This window comes from Cricetulus griseus, chromosome 8, assembly GCF_003668045.3.
Source record: "Cricetulus griseus strain 17A/GY chromosome 8, alternate assembly CriGri-PICRH-1.0, whole genome shotgun sequence".
Classification (NCBI taxonomy): Eukaryota; Metazoa; Chordata; class Mammalia; order Rodentia; family Cricetidae; genus Cricetulus; species Cricetulus griseus.
Genome location: NC_048601.1, coordinates 22384416 through 22404261, shown reverse-complemented (window position 1 = coordinate 22404261; position 19846 = coordinate 22384416). Strand labels below are relative to the sequence as shown.

General features: G+C 42.1%; 1 protein-coding gene across 4 annotated transcripts; it reads right to left on the bottom strand.

Annotated features, from left to right (window-relative positions):
* Nucleotides 1-6701: 6701 nt before the first annotated feature.
* LOC100772006 (C-type lectin domain family 4 member A-like) lies at nt 6702-18253 on the bottom strand. Of its 4 annotated transcripts, XM_035448694.1 has the most exons (6): nt 18172-18253; nt 16882-16998; nt 13413-13511; nt 9019-9170; nt 7980-8092; nt 6702-6843 (listed from the first exon to the last, which is right to left on the bottom strand). In XM_035448694.1, exons 1-6 carry the CDS (start codon nt 18251-18253, stop codon nt 6702-6704), a joined length of 705 nt encoding a protein of 234 aa, XP_035304585.1. The 4 variants fall into 4 exon arrangements, with proteins under 4 accessions (XP_035304585.1, XP_035304586.1, XP_027284591.1 ...); XM_035448695.1 differs by lacking the exon at nt 13413-13511; XM_027428790.2 differs by lacking the exon at nt 16882-16998.
* Nucleotides 18254-19846: the final 1593 nt, after the last annotated feature.

The following is a 19846-nucleotide window of genomic DNA, read 5'->3' as shown; positions in this document are numbered from 1 at the left end:
AGTGATATCAACTGAACACAGCATAACAAAATGCAATTAGACTAGGCATAAACCTTCATACCAAGACTTGAGGAGGCAACCCAGTAGGAGGACAAGGGTTCCATGAGCAGGCAAAAGAGTCATAGACACCCCCACCCTAGAGACCTAGGGTAGAACCAAACATGGCTGACAAAAAAGTCAATGAAATGATTCCTAATGGTATTCTGCTATAAGTCATAAGTCGGTGCCCAGAGTCGTCATCAGAGAGACGTCCTCCAGCAGCTGATGGGAACAGATGCAGAGACTCACAGCTAAACATTAGGCAGGGCTTGGGAACCCCACAGAAGAGAAGAGGGAAGGGTTACAAGAACCAAAGTGGTCAAGAACAACAGATTAAAAAAATAAATAAATAAAAAAGGACCACAGATTATAATATAATTACATGATTACCTCCTCTTTTCTCCTTCCAAATGCCTTTCTGTGTTCTTTTTCAAGTTCATGGTCTCTTGTTTCCATTAATTATTGTAGGCTCACACACGCACACACACACACACACACACACACACACACACACACACGCACACACACACACACACACACACACACACACACACACACTTCTAAATACGTAAGTACATCCTGCTCCATCTGTATAATGTTGTCTGTACAATAGTTTCAGGACTGATCATTTGGTGTTGGGTAACCAGTTGATCTTTGCTGGGGAAGACTCTTTCTCCCTCTCTCAGCAAACCTTAGTTGCCTGTAGATTTTATGTAGGGTTGAAGCTTTCTGGGCTTTCTCATATCCACATTAGTGTGTCTATCGCTGCCCTTGTTCAGCTCATGTTTAAGTAGTCATGTTGGTGACACTCTATGGGATGCAGCTTCTGACACTCCTAGTAGAAACAGTATCACACAAACTCCCTGTTCTTTCTGGCTCTTACAATTTATACAAACCCTCTCTTCCACAAGCTCCCCGGGCCGTGGGTACAGGGGTTGCAGATGTATCTTTTGGGACTGAGGTCCACAAATCTACATTTTGATTGGTTGCAAAGGGAGGTTTCCTTGATGAGGGGCAAGGACTGCACTTGTTTGTGGGTGCAAGGACAAATATTTGGAATGGAGTTAGGGGCTGTACTCATTTAGCAGAGCAGTGGTTGTGGGTTCTCCTCTAAGATCCAAAGATTCACTAGCCCTGGGTAGTTGGTTAGTAGTGCCTGGGCTTTTTTTAAGTTCGGACATTTTTAATTACTGCTTCTATCTCATCAGTTTCTATCAGCCTCTTTAAATTGTTTACTTGATTTTGGTTTAACTTTGGTAAGACATAAGCATCTAGAAATTTATCTATTTCTCATAGATTTAACAGTTTGGCAACTCTCTGAAAGACTCCAGTGTCTATTCTAAAGTCTCCTTTTTTTCATCTCTAATTTTGTAAGTTTGGATCTACCACACACACACACACTCAATTTGGCTAAATTTTTGTCATGCTTGCTAATCTTTCCAAAGAGCCAACTCTTCATATCACTGATTCTTTGAATTTTTTCATTTCTATTTCATGAATTTCGGCCCTGATCTTAATTATCTCATGCTGTTTATTGTTCCTGGGGCAGTGTAGGGGAGAGAAGTCCCATAAGAGCCAGGCAGCCCTCTAGGATAGCAAGGAGCCAGCCTGCCTGGCAGCATGGGGAAAAGGGCTGAAATTATAATTCAATAATTGAGAAAAGAGAGGAGTTAACTTTTAAAACTATAAACAAGAGTCATATTATAATAGATAAAATGCAAAAATCATAAGGAAATACTATGAATAATTACATATCAACAAATGGATAATCCATAAAAAATAATAATCCATGTACATATATAACCTAATTCTGGATGCTTTGAGACAACCTGTAATCCCAGAATGTGGAAGATGTGCAAGAGGACCAGGAGTTCAAAGTCTGGATTGTAATGAGATGCTATGTAAAAAGGGAAGTGAGGAAGAGAAAGGAAGGAAGGGAGGAAGGGAGAGAGAGAGAGAGAGAGAGAGAGAGAGAGAGAGAGAGAGAGAGAGAAAGGCAGAAATTATAACTTCCAGCCGGGCGTTGGTGACGCACGCCTTTAATCCCAGCACTCAGGAGGCAGAGGCAGAGGCAGGCGGATCTCTGTGAGTTCGAGGCCAGCCTGGTCTCCAGAGCGAGTGCCAGGATAGGCTCCAAAGATACACAGAGAAACCCTGTCTCGAAAATATATATATATATATATATATATATATATATATATATATATATCTTCTAAGACTGAATCATGAATAGGTAGAAACTCTGAACAAATCAATGTGTAAGGAGTTTGAATCCATTAAAAAATAACTATTGAAAAGAGAAGCCTTAAAACATATGGTCTCACGGATAAATTAGAACACCTGTTTTCAAGAGGATTAGTATCATTCATTTTCAGGTTTTCAAAACTTTAAGAATAGTTCTTCAAACTCTAGGACACTTGAGGCAGAAGTCCTGTCTTCCAGAAAGAGGTAAGTTGGACTCAAAGTAAGGATCTTGGGTTGGGGCTGTCTTCCTAATAGAGGGGGCTGGGCTGCAAGGAGCGCCCTTCTCACAGTGCAATCCCAACCGTCTCTGCACTCCCGTGAGACACCCTGTCTTGTCAAATGCTTAATAAAGAAGCCCGGTGATCTCCAAATAAATAAATAAAGCAAAAAACTTTGAGGGAAGGATACATTTACAAAGTCACTTGGTAAGTCTTATATGGTACAAATATCCAAATGAGTGAGACAAGACTGTATTATAAGAAGACATAATTCAGGCTGGCCAGTCTCTGCTAGAGATCAAACAAAACAAACCAACAAAAAACCCGGCAAACTGATTTTAGCAGACGTGATCAGATTGGATTTGTCAATAACAGGCACAAATGAGTTGCACATGAAAACCAATCAATGCAATGAACCGCATTAACAAGATGAAAGAGAAAAAAATCTTGGCAAATTCAATAAATTATCAAATGTATCTGAAAAACTTAGCACGCATTCATAATTTTAAAGACTCTCAAAAAATAGGTACAATAGGAATGTATGCCAACATCCAATAGACTGTTGAGACAGCCCTGCTTCCAATGGGTAATGTTCAGTGTTACAGAAAAGCAAATTAAAAATGGGATTTGGCCAGGCACAGTGGTGCACACCTTTAACCCTAGCACCTGGGAGGCAGAGGCAGGTGAATCTCTGTGAGTTTGAGGCCAGCCAGGGATAACTACATAGTAAGACTGTATCTCAAAAACCAAAAATAAAATAGGAAATAAATATGGGCATTGTTGAGAAAGACAAGAAGTATGCCACTCTGTGGGAAAGAGAGGTAACCCAAGGCTGGGTTGAATCACCAGGTCAGACCACTGGGTTCTCTTACACAAATGTCAACAAGCACAAAGATATCTTCTGGGGCAGGGCACACTGATGGAGGATCTGGACATCACTGGAACAAAGCTGACCTTTACTGGGATTAAGAAGGAGGAGAGGGGATGATTTGATGGCTTATACAAATGATTAATGTACACTGCCTACTTACTGCAAACCAATCATCTCGTGGCTTTTAACTTGCCCCACGATCTCATTCATGCATGACCATGAAGAGCTAGCAGAATATTTTTGTTGGGTTTAAGTAAAATTGACTCATGGTGCAGAGAATATGATCTTTTTCAAGTAGCAGTTCCAGCATACTGAATACTACTCTTGCTTTCCCTTTCTAAAGAGAAGATTTCTGCTTGGTTAGTAACATTCAGCTTCCCCACAAAGATGGAACACCACCTCAGAAGCTACCACAGTTCTGTTTTAAACGTGGACTTATGTAAGTGGTTATGTGAACGCCGAAGAAAAAAGTAGACAAGGAAAGGAATTCAAAAGGTCTCCAATTTGGAATGTGCTGCATTGCACATCACTTGGGGTCTGGAGCCACGACTAGGGATGATGGGATGAAGAGAGGACAGACACTGATGGGCAGGACAAAGATACGGAAAAGCTGGAACCAGGTGGGTTGGGCTGTCTGATGGAGAAGCTGCAACACCTCAGTAGCTCAGAGTGTTTATTACACACAGCTGAACACGGAGGCAGGGTTAGCTACTCTCAGTAGGAGCAGTGTCTACAGGGGAGCAGTCTTCAGGCAGTGACCATCCCGTGGGAGAAAGCAACAGGGGACATACTGTTCACATTCCCATACACAGAATGGAAGTGTAATTATTTCTCTTTAATGATAACTATAGAGTAAACCCTAAAAATTCTACATAGTACACATACAGCTCACATACATACGCATTAGACAGAATAAACAAGTTTTGTACAGTGACAGGATAAATCATAGGCCTTTTGCAGTTCCATAGAAATAGAAAGACACCCATGTCAAAGAATGTTAAAACACAAAATAGTGAAAGGTAAAATTATGCAGCATTGTTACCAGGAAACTGAACTGGTACAATCATTATGTAACTCAGTACAGAAGCTCCTCCAAACACTGGCTACAGAATTACACACCATGTAGCAATCTCACTTTGGGATCTATAAAATGAGACATAAAAATACCATCACCTAAAGATGTCCACATTCATGTTATTTTCAGTATCACTCACAAAAGTGAAAACTTGGAAACAACCTGTTTGTCAGTTACTGAGGTCTTTTGGGTACCAGCCCCTTAGACTTCTTCAGGGTCCAGGCAAGACTCTAGAGCCAACAAGAGAACTAACTGAAAAAGATCTGAGGACGAAATGAATTCCCCACTGTGTGCTTTTCCACATCTGTTTCTTTATTCTTTTGTTTCTACTCTAATAATCCTGTCTTACTTCTAATTCCTCCCAGCTTCTTCTTCTTCTTCTAATTTCTTCTATTCTAGCCTCTCAAAAATCTCCCTTCCCACAAAGGCTTGAAGCAAAAGAAGGAATTACAAGAATAGTTCTCATTGGTTAGAAGCACCTTCCTAGACTAAGCAATAAGGGCAGAGGCATTGCCGTGGCAACATAAGATCCCAAGGCCATAGGAGTAAAACTGCAGCCAGAAAGGTGGGGGCGGGGGAGCAGTGCCCAGTGACAACTCTGAGACACGGATTCATTGTTAGTAGACTGGCAAGTGAAGAATTGGCATGCTCGGGGTCTGCGGCGGCTGCGCCAGCAGCAGGAGATGGAAAGGGAGTCCTTCCCACGCGCGCATGCGCCCACCCGGCATCCCGTGAGCGATCAGAGCCCCGAAGGAACTTGTTTTCAATGAAACAGTGCCCCGATCCATCAATAAACGGCTGAATGGAAAAAAAAAAAAAAGAATTGGCATGCTTTTCTTAATAACCTTGGTTGGACATTTGTGGCTCTGACCTTGTAAACAGCTTTAAGGTTTCAAACTTATGATCTGTTTACAAAAAGCCTTTAGTCTAGTTTGAACTTGCTCTGAGGTGAAAGTGAGCTAATTGTGTGCAATTAGTCTGAGCAAAAGAACAAGGCAGGCCGTTAAGTGTCCACAGTGCTCTCGGGACAAGTAGATCCAATGTTGGAGCATATCCCAGTATACATTTATATAATCAAAACTACATAGTTAAATGAAAAGTCATGTTCTAGACCACCCTCAGATATATGTGCCCAGTAATTGATTAATACACTGCTGGGGTTTATGGGATGAATCCCACCCATAGAAAGGAGTGCTATGGCTTCACAGGGAATTTACAGTAAGGACAGTGACTATTTAAAAAGCAAAGACTCCCACCGCCCTGCATGTGGTCTCCTCCGTTGGAATGTGTGTAATCCCGGTGGGTTAGCATCATCATTTATCAGCTGAGTTCTCACAGTATAGTCCTATGGACCACAGCCGTCAGTGGATGAGTGGATCGTTAATGTTTAACACATATCTGTGCGTGTATTAGACACACTGAAACATTGGCCCATCATATAACGAGCATCCTCTGATGTGCAGCATTGAATTAGTGTAGAGGGCATTCAGCTATGATGAACAAGCACAAGAAAGACCAGTATATGATCTCACTTATAAACAATGTCTGAAAACATACACTGCAGGGATTAGAGAGAAGAATCCATCGGGGTAGGGGGTTGATGTTGGGATCTCTGCCATGTCGAGGAAAGGGCACAAACTGCCAGATAAAAAATAAGGAAATATTGAAGGTCCAAGATGAAATAGAGTCATAACAGTTAACACCATCCTGAATATCTGAGCTTTCTTAGAAAGTCCTTAAGAGTTCTACACACACACACACACACACACACACACACACACACACACACACACACACGTTAAGTAATGGATGGTGTTAACCTGATTTGGATAGTAATTTCACAGTAAACATAAATATTAAGCCAGACACTATAACTCAAGTATATGTAATTTTATTTCTCAAGCACATGTCAGCAAAGCCAAAGGTAGAGTAAGTCTGAGAAAAAACAGACGGAGAGAACATACCATACAATTGTGGGCATAAATGAAACCTTAGAGGGGAAATGAAAGCCCCATGTGTGCACAAGGATCAATGTACAGTGACCTGGTACACGGAAAATCCTGAATACAAGGGCATCTTATGAAGGAGTAAGTGGATTAATAAACAAGTATATATGTTGTCCTCATATGTATAACCATTTGCTGACTGTTTAAATTCTGGGGACATCTCTTCCACATGAAAAAATGTTCCAGGTGTCTGTGTAACGGCGGTGTAAATAAGGAATCTCCATCCCGTGTCCATGGAGAAGGGTTTTTCATAAGTATATTTTCTTCATCTGGCAAACTGACTTCTGTGTATCACTGCAAGGTATGTCATTCCAGCCCCAACCAGAAAGTCGATGATTTACTATAACACATTGTTCTTTGTCATTGTTGGGCTCACCTGGGTGCCAGAACCTGAAAGGGAGGAAAGAGCATCAGGGTGATTCCTACAGCAATGCCGGGGAGGAGAAAGCAAGAGTAAGCAAGCCTGAGGATGAGGCTGGAATTTGTGGAAATCAGATCAAGTGTGGACAAATCAGCCATTCTCCACCACCCACATCTGACATTTCCCTGGAAAACAGGGCCCACCGCATTCAATGTTCTCTTAGCTTGTTCTTAACCATTCTCCCAGAACACATCCCAGAGGCTACTTCATCCCTAGGTCTTGGTACCTGGGGTCTGTCATTCCATGGTGCTTATTTACTTGCTAAAAAGGTCTCTCTTTGTTCTTATGTTTTAATAGTTTTTTTTTTTTACAACAGTCTTATGTTATAGACTGGAGAACTAGTTAAAATATCTAGATAATCTACTTATTTCTGTCATCTAGGACAAATAATTTTAATATCCTGGATTCCTACTTTTCTTCTCTGAAAACTGAGAACAACAATGCCATCACTACCTATTTCTCACAACAGAAATCAAGATAGAATATGGGAAAATACTAAGAGATTGGAGTTTTTAATAATTAGATAGATATGAAGCACAACAATATCAGATTGGGGCTTTTATCATAAATATGTAAATGAAAGCTGGAGAGATGGCTCAGACATTAAGAGTGCTTGCTGCTTTTCCAGAAAATGGGAGAGTTCTGTTCCCGGCACTCATATTGACGTGGTCACACCACCTGTTACCCCAGCTCCAGGTGATCCAACACCCTCTTATGGACTCCATGGCCACCCACATACACATGACACACACAGAGATACACATACATACACACAAATAAAAGTAAAAATAGATCCTACTTTTTAGGATATAGATGAGTGACTGGAAGCATAACAACGCCCACCTACGGGTAAGCACCTAGATTGTGTGCCCTGGGTACTTATCATTCTGTACTCTTCAAACTCCATTTCCTCATCTCTACCTGGTGCATCAGTAACACGTGTCTCACAGGACTCCTATGATGAGTCCATGGGGATAAAAGTAACTCTATCCCCAGCAGCCACACCAGGAGTGAGCTGTTTTAGCTTCATAGCCAACAGCTGGAGCACCCTAAAGTCTTCTCATGCCACGGGACCCATGACTCCTCTAGGTAACTCTAGACTCACGTGGCACTTTCATTGTATGGTGTCTGGTCAACCCATCGCCACTGTCGTTGGCCTGGATCCAAAAGACCGATAAAATAAGCATCACGATCACTCAGGAACTTGGTGATGAAATCCTAAGAGGAAGGAAAGATAAAGCACTCAGCCTGGATGGAGGGCTGCTTTGTCTGTTGTAGAAGTTTTACAAGATCTTTTAAAAATTTTAACTCCACAGAATTATAGGTTCAATATGATGCACATATGCAAATATATAATAAACAGTTCATCTCTGTAGGGCCTTAAACAGTTTTCAAGTTTTAGATTAGTGCACAATAATTGTACATTTTAGAGGCACACTGTGATACTTTTTCTGGTCACACAGAGATGAGAAGACAAAGGAAGGGTCAAGGACTAAAGAGTCACCCACCCCCAGGAGGGCCAACTTCCCCATCTGACCAGGACACAAAGTCATCACTCATAGACCTGATTTCCACGTCACTGCAAACAACCTCTGTCCATGATCATAATGGATTTCCTCTCAGACTCACTCCCCTCTGTTCTTCCCCAAGACCATTCTTGAAAGTTGTGCATGACAGAATTTTTGGGATTAATCATTCTCCATTATTAACTTGAGATATTTCATTTCTGATGGGTGGCTGTGACTCTCCAGATTCCGTCCTGTTTCCCTAGTCAGCTCTGCGTCCTCCTCTGTTAGGCACTTGCTACTACAGGAAGCATTAGAGGGCTGGAGTCACACACTGGTCTTTCAAACAGAAAACTTATCACCCTCCCTCCAACCTCAAGCCTTGCATTTCTGTTGCCATGGTTCCTTCTGGTCCTTAGCTCCACTGCAGCAGGAGCAAGGTGTAGAAAGCCAAGGCTGTAGCAACCTTCCTGGCTATGCAGGAGCAAGGTGTAGAAAGCCAAGGCTGTAGCAACCTTCCTGGCTATCTGATGGAAAGCCTTCTGCCACATCACTAACACCCATGTCAGCAAAACTCCTGTTAGTAAAAACAGGCAGACACCAGGCAGGACGCAGGCCCCACTCCCTCCCACAATGCACCTGCTCTTCCTTGCTGTGGACCACCATCAGGTGAGCGCCCATACTGGAGCACTTCTCCTCACTCTGGTTCCAATTTGCCAAGTCATTGGAAATGAAGTAGCAGTGAGAACTAAATGCCTTCCAGTCCTTTGGGCAACAGCTCCAGACTTTGTCTATGGGGGAGGAAGGAGATGTAAGTGCAAAGTCATAAAGTCATTTAAAAGTTGCTGTGTGCAGAGACCACATGGGAGCTGGGACTCCCACTTCTCCAGATGCAACAAGGAGCCCCTCCCTCAGTTGCCAAGCAACCTAGTCTACATCCATCTGCTCTAAGGGCAGGGCCCTGCTATCAGGAAAACAGTGTAAAGGGCACTCAGACACCAAGGACATAATGTCAAATTTTCTGGGTCTCCAAAGAATTGAACTCATCATACCAAGAACCAGAAAGTTTCATGATATTATATGTTGAATTTAAATAATGCATGTCAGTAATAATGGCAGCAAAATTATGATAGACTTTTAAATTAGTGATGATAAGAATATTTCACAAAAATATTACAAAGATTCTAGAAATAAATGTAAAATAGAATGCCTCAGGAAAGTAAAAAAATTAAAAACCCAATGTGTATAAATATAACTTTTTATTTTTGAAAACATCATTTTAACCATTGCATAGTGTTCCATTACAATGATATGTGAATATATTTTCAACAGACCCCTGTTTTCACCAATGACGTAGGGTGTTGCTTTTCTTTACACCCCTACTAAGAATTATAGCAGATCAACTTTGTGTACAGTAGTTAATTGTGTCCTGGGGAAGAATTTTGGAGAATTGATGGGTCAAAGGATCACATGTGTTGTAAATATAACTTTTTGTATTTGAGTTACAAACAAGATGGAATTACATGACAATCCCAGTTCCCTTAACTCTTTATATCTGTAATAATGTAGTTTTTCATTTTATAATTGAAAAATGATAGAATAATCTTTTTTAAATGCAGAAGTTACAGTAGAATGAAGGTTTAGAGAAAATAAAACCATAGAAATTGAATTAAAAAAACAGAGACAAAACAGAAATAAATGAATACAGTCTCCTATCATGATCCTTAACTGCCTATACTGACTAAGGGAAGTGTAAAATATATGAAAAATGAAACAAAGAATTGAGAAACACATCGTGGCAGGTACACAGAGATATATCCACACACTTGTATGTATTCCTATGTGCTTAGACAGACACAAGAATGTCAAAGAACTAAGAGAGCAATCAAAGAGCTGGGGGAGAGAGAAGAATGACGGCCAAAGCCTGCAGTGCTAAGTGAAGAGCTAAGAAATTACGTTTGCAGTGGTAAACATAACAAGGCTCAGAGTGTTGTACAACATCATGAGGAAGCTGGGTAGCCACAGACAGATACTTTATTCTGTCTCTTGAGAAACCTAACTCAATATTCCACCATCGTGTGGGCTATAGGTAGCAGCATCCTTCCAAAAAATTGTACTGTGGAAATGGACTTTTAAAAAAACAGATCTGTTTCTTTACATTTACTTAAAATATAGTTGTGTCATTTTCCCTCCTTCTCTTCCCTCCAATCTCTGTATGCTTCCTCCTCCCTCTGGAATTCGTGGCCCTACTTTTAGAGTTTTAAGAGCTACAGGCAAGTAATCACTGTTGAGAGAGGGAGAATTCATCTTCTACGTGGATGGGCCTCCTAATTCAATACCAGGTTGTTAGCCCTAAGAAGGTAGCCTTTTATCAACTGAACATGACACAGCAAGATGCAATAAGACTAGGCACAATCCCGAATATCAAGGCTGGAGGAGGCAACATAGTAGGAGGGAAAGGCCCCATGAGCAGAGGAGGGCTGCTCTTTTCTGAAGGGAAATGGGGGGCAGTAAATCTGGGGGGTTGGGGACGGGGCATGGGTAGGACCTGAAGGAGGGATGGTAGGCTGCAGTTGGGATGTACTGTATGAAAGAAGAACAGTTTTTAAAAAAAGAAATGAAAGATTCAGATGATGAAAAAGGGCACACTTTTAAATGGCCTACCTAAAGGAGGGCATCAGGCAATATTAACGGTCTACAGCAATTTGTATAGTTTAGACTATGGTATGATTATGCTAACACTTCACACCTGCCATCTTCCTCTGCAAAAGCAATTACTCAAATTTCAATACAGGAATTTCCTATCATATACTAGATCAGTCATCCTCAAAACTGATATTCAGAATCGTTTAAAACAAGGATCGTCTGAAAATTCATCCCAACCAAGGGAAGACTAAAGAGATGTATGTGACAGCTAAATACAGTGTTATATCCCAGATGAGAGTCTAGTAATCGTGAACCTCAATCAGAGACGATGCCAGTATTCACTCGAGATTTGTACAACCGCGTCTGCTTATAAAGATGCTCATATAGGGTACAGTGTGAGGGTTAGAATGATATATTTATAGCACATGAAATCTATGAATTTGAAAATGTTCTCGAGGAGTCTATTAAAGCTTTAATTACTTTGTATTCGTGATAGAGGGCTTCATCGTTTTCTTCAAATTACATATATAATGTATACAGTGTTCTGCCTGCATGTGTGTCTGCAGGCCAGAAAAGGGCATCAGATCTCACTACAGATGGTTGTGAGCTACCACGTGGATGCTGGGAATTGAACTCAGGACCCTGCAGCTAGTGCTCTTAACGTCTGAGTCATCTCTCTAGCCCCATATGTGTGTGTACACATATATGTATATTTGTGTGTGTGTGTGTGTGTGTGTGTGTGTGTGTGTGTGTGTGTGTGTACTGAGGTGAGAAACAGCAAGTGTGCAGAGACAGTTCAGAACAAAACAGAAGCTAGAAAAATCTATGAACAATAGAACTCTTTTCACAAACAAGACTTGTGTGGACAAATGGAGTCATGCATGTCAAATTTTTGGGTCTGATATAAATGTACACAAGGACTCCACTTCTCAGTACGTGCCACCTGGGAATCTATCAGAATTGTAGCACAGCTCGGGGAGACATCCCCTACTCAAGTGCAGGCCACACCAGCCGGAAGAGTGGATAGGTAAAGTCAGGCAGAGACCCAACTGCTGGACCAGAGGCCACGAGGACCACCAGAATTCCAGATAGACTGCCTTCCCAGGGACCTCCTCCACTGTCCTTGTGTACCCCAGATACTAGTCCAAACACCCCTTCCCCTCCATACCGTGTTCCAGCCCCCAACTCAGATGGAGACACCCTTTTCAACAAGAGGCCATGCCGGCTGCCAGAACTCCAGCCCCCAACTCTGAAGGAGAACCTCTACTCAACCTTAAGTCACACAGACCAAAAGACCAGAGACAAAAGAGAAACCCAGGAACAAAACACCCGCCAAACAAAGACAAACTTAGAAATCAGTGCCTAGACCTATAATCATCCCAAACCCAGACGCCTGGATACCAGAGTAAGAACACAATCAACAATAGCCACGGTGATGCGCCGTGATCAGAGCCCAGCTATCCTACTGCAGCAAGCCCTGATATTCCAACACAGCAAAAGTACAAGAAAAAGACCTTAGAACCAACTTTCTGAAGATAGGGGTCTTTTTGGAAGCCTCATTCAAGTTGTTCTAAGATACGGTGATCAACTGTCTAAAGTGTAATTACAGAGAAAAATAAAAATTCCCTAGACATAGGGAATGCATGTCAGTTCCTCAAAGCTGATGTCCCCTGTGGCTGCAATGGCTAAATTTACTCTTAACATGTCTCAGTTTTCTCTCTATGGACCTGAGTGAACCCACACCCATGCTTCGACATCTCCGGCAAACCCCACAGAAGAGGGAGAGGAAGGATTGTAGGAGCCGGAGAGGTTTTTTTTTTTTTTGGGGGGGGGGGTACGCACGAGGCTGCATACATGTTCTGGTTGTGTAGCTTGGTGTTCTTTGGGATTCCTAACAGTGGGCAAGAAAGTCTCTGACTTTCACCTGCTCTTGGGAACCTTTTCCTCCTGCTGGGTTGCCTTGGTCAGTATTGATATGAAAGTCTGTGCCTGGTCTTACTGTAACTTGTTATGCCAAGTTCAGTTTATATCCTTGAGAGACCCACTCCTTTTTGGAGGCAAATAGAGGAGGAGTGGATCCGGGAGAGAGGGGAGGTGGGGGAGAGAACTGGGAGGGGTGGAGAGAGGGAAAGCTGTAGTTTCGATGCAATGTATGAGAGAAGAATAAATGGAAAGAAAGAAAGAGAGAGGGGAAGGATGGAAGAAAGGAAGGAAGGAAGGAAGGAAGGAGAAAGAAAGAAAGAAAGAAAGAAAGAAAGAAAGAAAGAAAGAAAGAAAGAAAGAAAGAAAGAAAGGGAGGGAGGGAGGAAAGAAAGAGAAAGAAAGAAATTTATGCGGAACCATCACATTCTAACCCAGCAACCAAACTCTTAAACACATTAACTCACCTTTGTGAGAATGGTTTTTTTTGCAGTTCAACTCTGTGAAAGTGAGACTTCTTGCAGCATTTTTTTCTTCAAGAAGTTGAGAGGACTTTTGAAAATAAACTGTAAAACAAACAAACCAACACAAAACAGAACCCAAACCACTCATTTTGATGAAAGAAATTGTGGCTTTCTACTTTGTACTTACTGGTATACAGATCTACTAAGTCCTGATTACCTAAGCAGACAGAGCCTGAGTAGGATTCCCATCGTGACTCTGAAGGGGGTGAGCCATACTTTCCAACACTTAATGTAAGATGAAAATGCCAACTCTTGGAGATGAAGCAGATATAGATACTCATATTTAAGGATGTAAACTGCCTTGGCTTTGCGAGGAAAGGGGGTTAGCTAATTCTAAGCATCTCTAGGTTATTTTAGAATGTGAAATATACAAGAATACATCATATATCTATGGAGCACTGTTTTCTTCCTTAAACTCTCTTATTTTGAGCAACTGACTCCTCCATGCAATGCTCTCTCCCTCCAGGTTTAAAGCTGCCTGGCTTCTCTCTGGAACTGAATTTCTTCTTCACTTTCCTCCCTGTCTCTTTATCTTCCTCACCCCACCACTCGTGCTCCCTCCATTTCACTAACGCCAAGTTTGAAATGGATCATCAGTAATATCCCAGGGCCCTTATCAGCCATCTTGCTATTGGACTTGACCCCAGTTCCCTTCCTAGCAATTAAGACATGACTCTGTCCTGGTTTTGTCTCCTGTAATCACTTCTCCCTACAGCCACCCCTTTAAAATGTCACACTTCTTACAGTCTTGTTATTATGCTTCCTCCTCAAGCAAAATCTTCCCGAGTGAGGCCATGTGTTGCTATGGTCTTGCCTACTGCCTGGATGTGTGGGATTTTGTGCTCACTAAACACAAACATATTAGGTTTGACTCAATATGCCCAAATCTCAAATCAACACCTACCAACTTGCACCTATGACTTACTGTACATTGTCTACCTCCTTGAATAACTTCATGGCTGCTGAGTTTACATCATCAGAATATGAAGGTCACACTGTACTTCTTGAACCACTTCATCCCTGGATCTCGGTAGTGATCAAGCATCTATTTCCTTGGTCCTAAGCTCTTTGCCATTGAAAGCTACTCCCCTCATTTTTTCCACTTACCTCATCACCAGGTTATAATTGGCCTTCTCATTTCTCTCTTTGCCCTAATGACTCTATTTTCAGATTCCAGCAAAAGCACCGTCTATAACCTAAATTTAGCTACATCAATTCTCTATTTGAAATGATGCGACCACAACTTTTAACTTCTGTATCCACACACCTTTGCAATGTGATTTCGAAATTTTCCTAGTTAACAAAAATGAACTCTTCTATGTGAGATGCCTCCTAGACTTCCTTTGGCCAAGAGAATAGCAAAATCAACTCTGACCTACTTAGTAGTAAGTTAAATTTTTTAAAGATTTATTTATTTATTTATTTATTATACAGTATTGTGTCTGTGTGTATACCTGCAGGACAGAAGAGGGGACCAGATCTCATTACAGATAATTGTGAGTCACCATGTGGGTGCTGGGAATTGAACTCAGGACCTCTGGAAGAGCAGCCAGTGCTCTTAACCTCTGGGCCATCTCTCCAGCCCTCATGTGAAATTTTTTGAGAGGCCTGGCTCATGGTCACCTTCAATCTTGGAAGTCTGAAAGCTGCTGTGTAAACAAGATCAGGCCATCCTAAGGAATCATAGGAAGGTGGGTCATACTGTTAGTCACTCCAGCTGGCCTCCTCCTCTCAGAAGCTGAGGTGCCTGGACTCGTAACTGACCACATACACATGCCTAAGTTCAGCTAGGACCAGGGCAGCCACTCAGTGGACCTAAATTGCCATGCCATAGAAGCATAAAATAAATAAGTCATTGTCTTAGCTCACTAAGTTTATGCTGATTTATTAAGCACAAAACCATACTTGATAAAAAATATTATTTAGGAGAAAAAACTAAGTTTTTCATAAAGGGGCACAACATATGCTCTTATCCTACTATGTCTACCTAGGGAAATACCATTTCTTCTTCATGTAGCACTGTGAGCTTCAGCCATCATGCTTCTGTCTCACACCTCTGTGACATTCTTGGTACACAAAATTCTAAATGTCACCTCTTCTAGGAAATCGATGTCAACACAAGACTTCCTGGACAATGTTGCAGATGCTAGTCCATTTTTTCTTCATTTTTTTAGACACAGTTTTTACATAGTCCAGGCTAGCTCCACCCTTGCTGTCTTCCTATCTCAACATCCTAGGTATCTTGGATAATAGAAGTATGCCACTGTACCTACCTGGCACTGGTTCATTGACTTCCCTCTAAGATTCTGGAGAACAGAGTCCCTGTTCTTCCTGAACTCTGTCAGACTCACTGTATGGCATACAGTAAATGGCCAGCCACTACTTGATACTGACCAATCAAATGAATGAGTAAAATTTTCTAAATATACTAATATGCAAGCATTTTAAATTTTTTCAGATATTCTTGAATCTTTGATGAGCAGAAATCCAGCTGTCTGCTCAGTTGGCTTCTAGGTTTCACATAATCTCGAGCAGGACAGAAGCAATTAGGAATTAGCTGAGGAACACATCTTAGATAATTTCTTCCTAGCTCCTCCTTGTCCACACGCTCATCCAAAGATGGAGGAGCCCTATACACATACAGTTTGTATACACATACATCTTGTATAAATACACAGCTTGTATAAACACAAAGCTTGTATACACACACACAGCTTGTATATGCACACTGCTTTTATGCACACACACAGCTTGTATATACACACACAGCTTGTATATACACACACAGCTTGTATATGCACACACAGCTTGTATATACACACACAGCTTGTATACACACACACAGCTTGTATATACACACACAGCTTGTATACACACACACAGCTTGTATATACACACACAGCTTGAATACACACACAGCTTATGTACACACACAGCTTGTATACACACACACAGCTTGTATATGCACACTCAGCTTGTATATACACACACAGCTTGTGTATGCACACAGCTTGTATATGCACACACAGCTTGTATATACACACACAGCTTGAATACACACACAGCTTATGTACACACACAGCTTGTATACACACACAGCTTGACTTCTCAGTGCCAATGAGAAAACACAGATGTGACATCCCACTCTAACAAAGACAACACCCACACATTCACTCCACAATCCCACGTGCACTCATAAATGCACTTCAGTTTCTCTAATTAGAATGGATTCCATTGTTTTCCCAAGACAACAGCTAAATCCGAGGGCAAAGTAAAAGTCACAATGTAACTCTTGGATTATTTTTCTCCAAAGAATATTTCTCCTTCACACTCTGTTAAATGCCAAGTGCCACAGTGGAACGTCCCTTCATCCAAGACAGACATTGCCTGGTGGTTCATTTGGGATACTTACAGATGAAAGCAACTAAGAATGAGATAGCCAACAGCAGGAAAAGTGCCATCAAAGATGTAAAAAGCAGCGAGGGGCCACCAGGCTTACTTAGATGAGGGGCGGGCTTCACTTTGGGAGCTGGAAGGAGAATCACATGCATTTCATGAGCAGTAAGTTCCATCCTTGTTTCTGTTTTTCCTCCCTTCTCCTCCACACCACATAATTACTAACAGTGTGGACACTTAAAATAATAGAAAATAATGTCCATTGTAAAAACATTGTGAGATACATAAAAGCACCCACTTACACCATTGAAATGACTGGTATTCACATTTTGAGATCTGAAAAAATAATTTGAATATATTTTCACAAAACCACTTTGATCATATCTTTCAGCAAGGTTTTTTGTTTTGTTTTGTTTTTTTGGTGGTGGTGGGAGGTGTAATGAGCTAGGGTCTAACTGTGTAGACCAGGCTGTTCTGGAACTCATTATGTAGACCAGGCTGGCCTCAAATCCTCTGTGATCCTCCTGCCTCTGCCTCCAGAGTGATGGAATTACACCACACTGCCCCTTTCAGCAAATTTTAAAGGATGCACATATAGTATGTTTCCCCACATGGCAAAACAACATAAATACTCCTGTCTGGCCTACGACTTTTATTTTACACAGTAATGTAAGTACATTTTCATGTCAGCATGTTTTCTTGGTGTTCTTTAACGTGGTTGCAGCACTATATATTCAAATAACTTCCAGACTGTCCAAATATTAAAGATACATATACAACGAGAGGTAAATATTTCTTTAGCATAAGTTCAGTCTGCTAGTCACCATCTCAGGGCTGGAAACCATTTGCTAGATGAAAGTATAGTGCAACTGCCTACTCAAGGAGAATCTCTGCTTTGATCTATAGTATAGAAGAAAAAGTTCCTTCAAGATAAAAGCTCCAAACACAGAAGCTGTTTTCACAAAGTTACAATATACTGTCAAGCATAGAGGAGAAAGCTCAATGTTGAAAAGTATGATTTCATTTTATGTTCATTTTTATGTAGCAAGAAATGCTATATACAAGATGATATAATTTCAGTAAACGGCAAAAGCAAAAAAAAACACGCCAAGAAAACTTTTCTTTCTCACTAGACAACTCTACAGCTCTTAAAGTCAGTCTACAAACAATTCAATCCACTGCGACTCCAGTAAAATCCCAGGCATGAGCACTCAGAGAATTAGTAACCAGCATCAGCCCAAGTTTATTAATGACCCTTCCTTTATCGTTCCCCCTACATTAAGTCTGGATTTTTTTTTTTTTTTACCTGCAGCAGAATTTGAGTCGGTGCCTGGGGAGTTGGATTCATTCTTGAACTTCACTTCTGCATACGTGATTTCTGAAGCCATATCAAGAAAAGACTTGCCTCCCTCAGCAAACGCACCTCGTGTCCTCCCTAAAATGTGAGAGCCAAACGCAGCAATAAGTTGTCATATCACACAACTGTATAAGAGAATAGGGATTTCCCGCTGGGATACACCCCATGAGAGTGAGATGCCACAACACGGAATCACTCAGGCCATATACAGAGATGAAACATCTTAAAACAAGAAGACGGGGGGGATAAAAAAGAATTGTTGCATTCAAGTCTACTCAGCACGATATGCAAATACTATAAAGTGGGAACTCAAAGTGGGAAGGAAAGAAGCAGGAAGGAGGGAAGAGGAACCGAGCCATTGGAGAACTCTTTCTTAAGACTCTGCAGCAAACACAAGTCCATGCACGAAACGGACAACAGGAGCAAACACTTAAGGCACGACCGCATCCATTTTGACTTGACAGGCACGTTCTGGCACTAGAGGACCGTTGGCCCCTCACCATCCTGTGGGCTCCCACATCCCCCTCAGCTGCTTCCATCAGGGGAAGGCAAAGCTCACATCCTGTTGCTTCTGAAGCTGCACCCCTGAGCTCTCTGCTTCCCCATGTAGTTCATAACTCACTGCACCGGCCCTCTCCACTCGGCCCACATCCGGAAAGAGCTCTGGCTAGCAGCTGTGGGAGGAGGCTGTCTCTCTCCTTACGCCTCTCTTCCCTGGATCCCCGCACTGCTCAGCACGGGCTTCGCGGGTTCACAGCACTATTGGAAACAGTTGGGAGAATTAGTGGGTCATAATATACTCGAGGGGAGACTTAAACTAGTTGCTAAAAGTGGGATTCCTTGCACAAATGTCTTCCAGCGCATACACTCATGCTCACCCTTCAGCTTCTCTAGCTACTTCCAGGTCCATATACATAAGAAGCAAACAGAATGTGCACAGACACACTTACAGTGCTTGTGTTTCTAGGTTTTCTCTCCAGTTTGTATCCAAACATACTAAAAGCCGTGGGTTCACACTATTTTTTTTTATTTTATTTTATAAGTTCAAATTAGAAACAAGCCTGCTTCCCATGTCAATCCCTGCCTGCTCCCTCTCCCTCCCCTCCTCCCTCGCCCCCACCCCCCACCAACCCCCACTCCATCCTCCCTCTGCTCCCCAGAGAGGGTTGGGTCCTCCATGGGGGATCCCAAAATCTGTCTTATCATCCTGGGCAGGGCCTAGTCCCAGGCCCATGTGTCCAGGCTAAGAGAGCATCCCTCCATGTGGGATGGGCTCCCAGGGATGAATACTGACCAGAGGCCCCATAGACTGCCGAGGCCTCCTCACTGACATCCACGCTCAAGGGTCTGGATCAGTCCCATGCTGGCCTCCCAGCCATCAATCTGGGGTCCATGCGCTCCCCCTTGTTCAGGTCAGCTGTTTCTGTGGGTTTCACCAGCCAGGTCTTGACCTCTTTGCTCATCACTCCTCCCTCTCTGCAACTGGGTTCCAGAGTTCAGTTCAGTGATTAGCTGTGGGTGTCTTCCTCTTCTTCCATCAGCCATCGGATGAAGGCTCTAGAATGGCATATGAAGTAGTCATCAGTCTCATTATAGGGGAAGGGCATTTAGGGTAGCCTCTCCA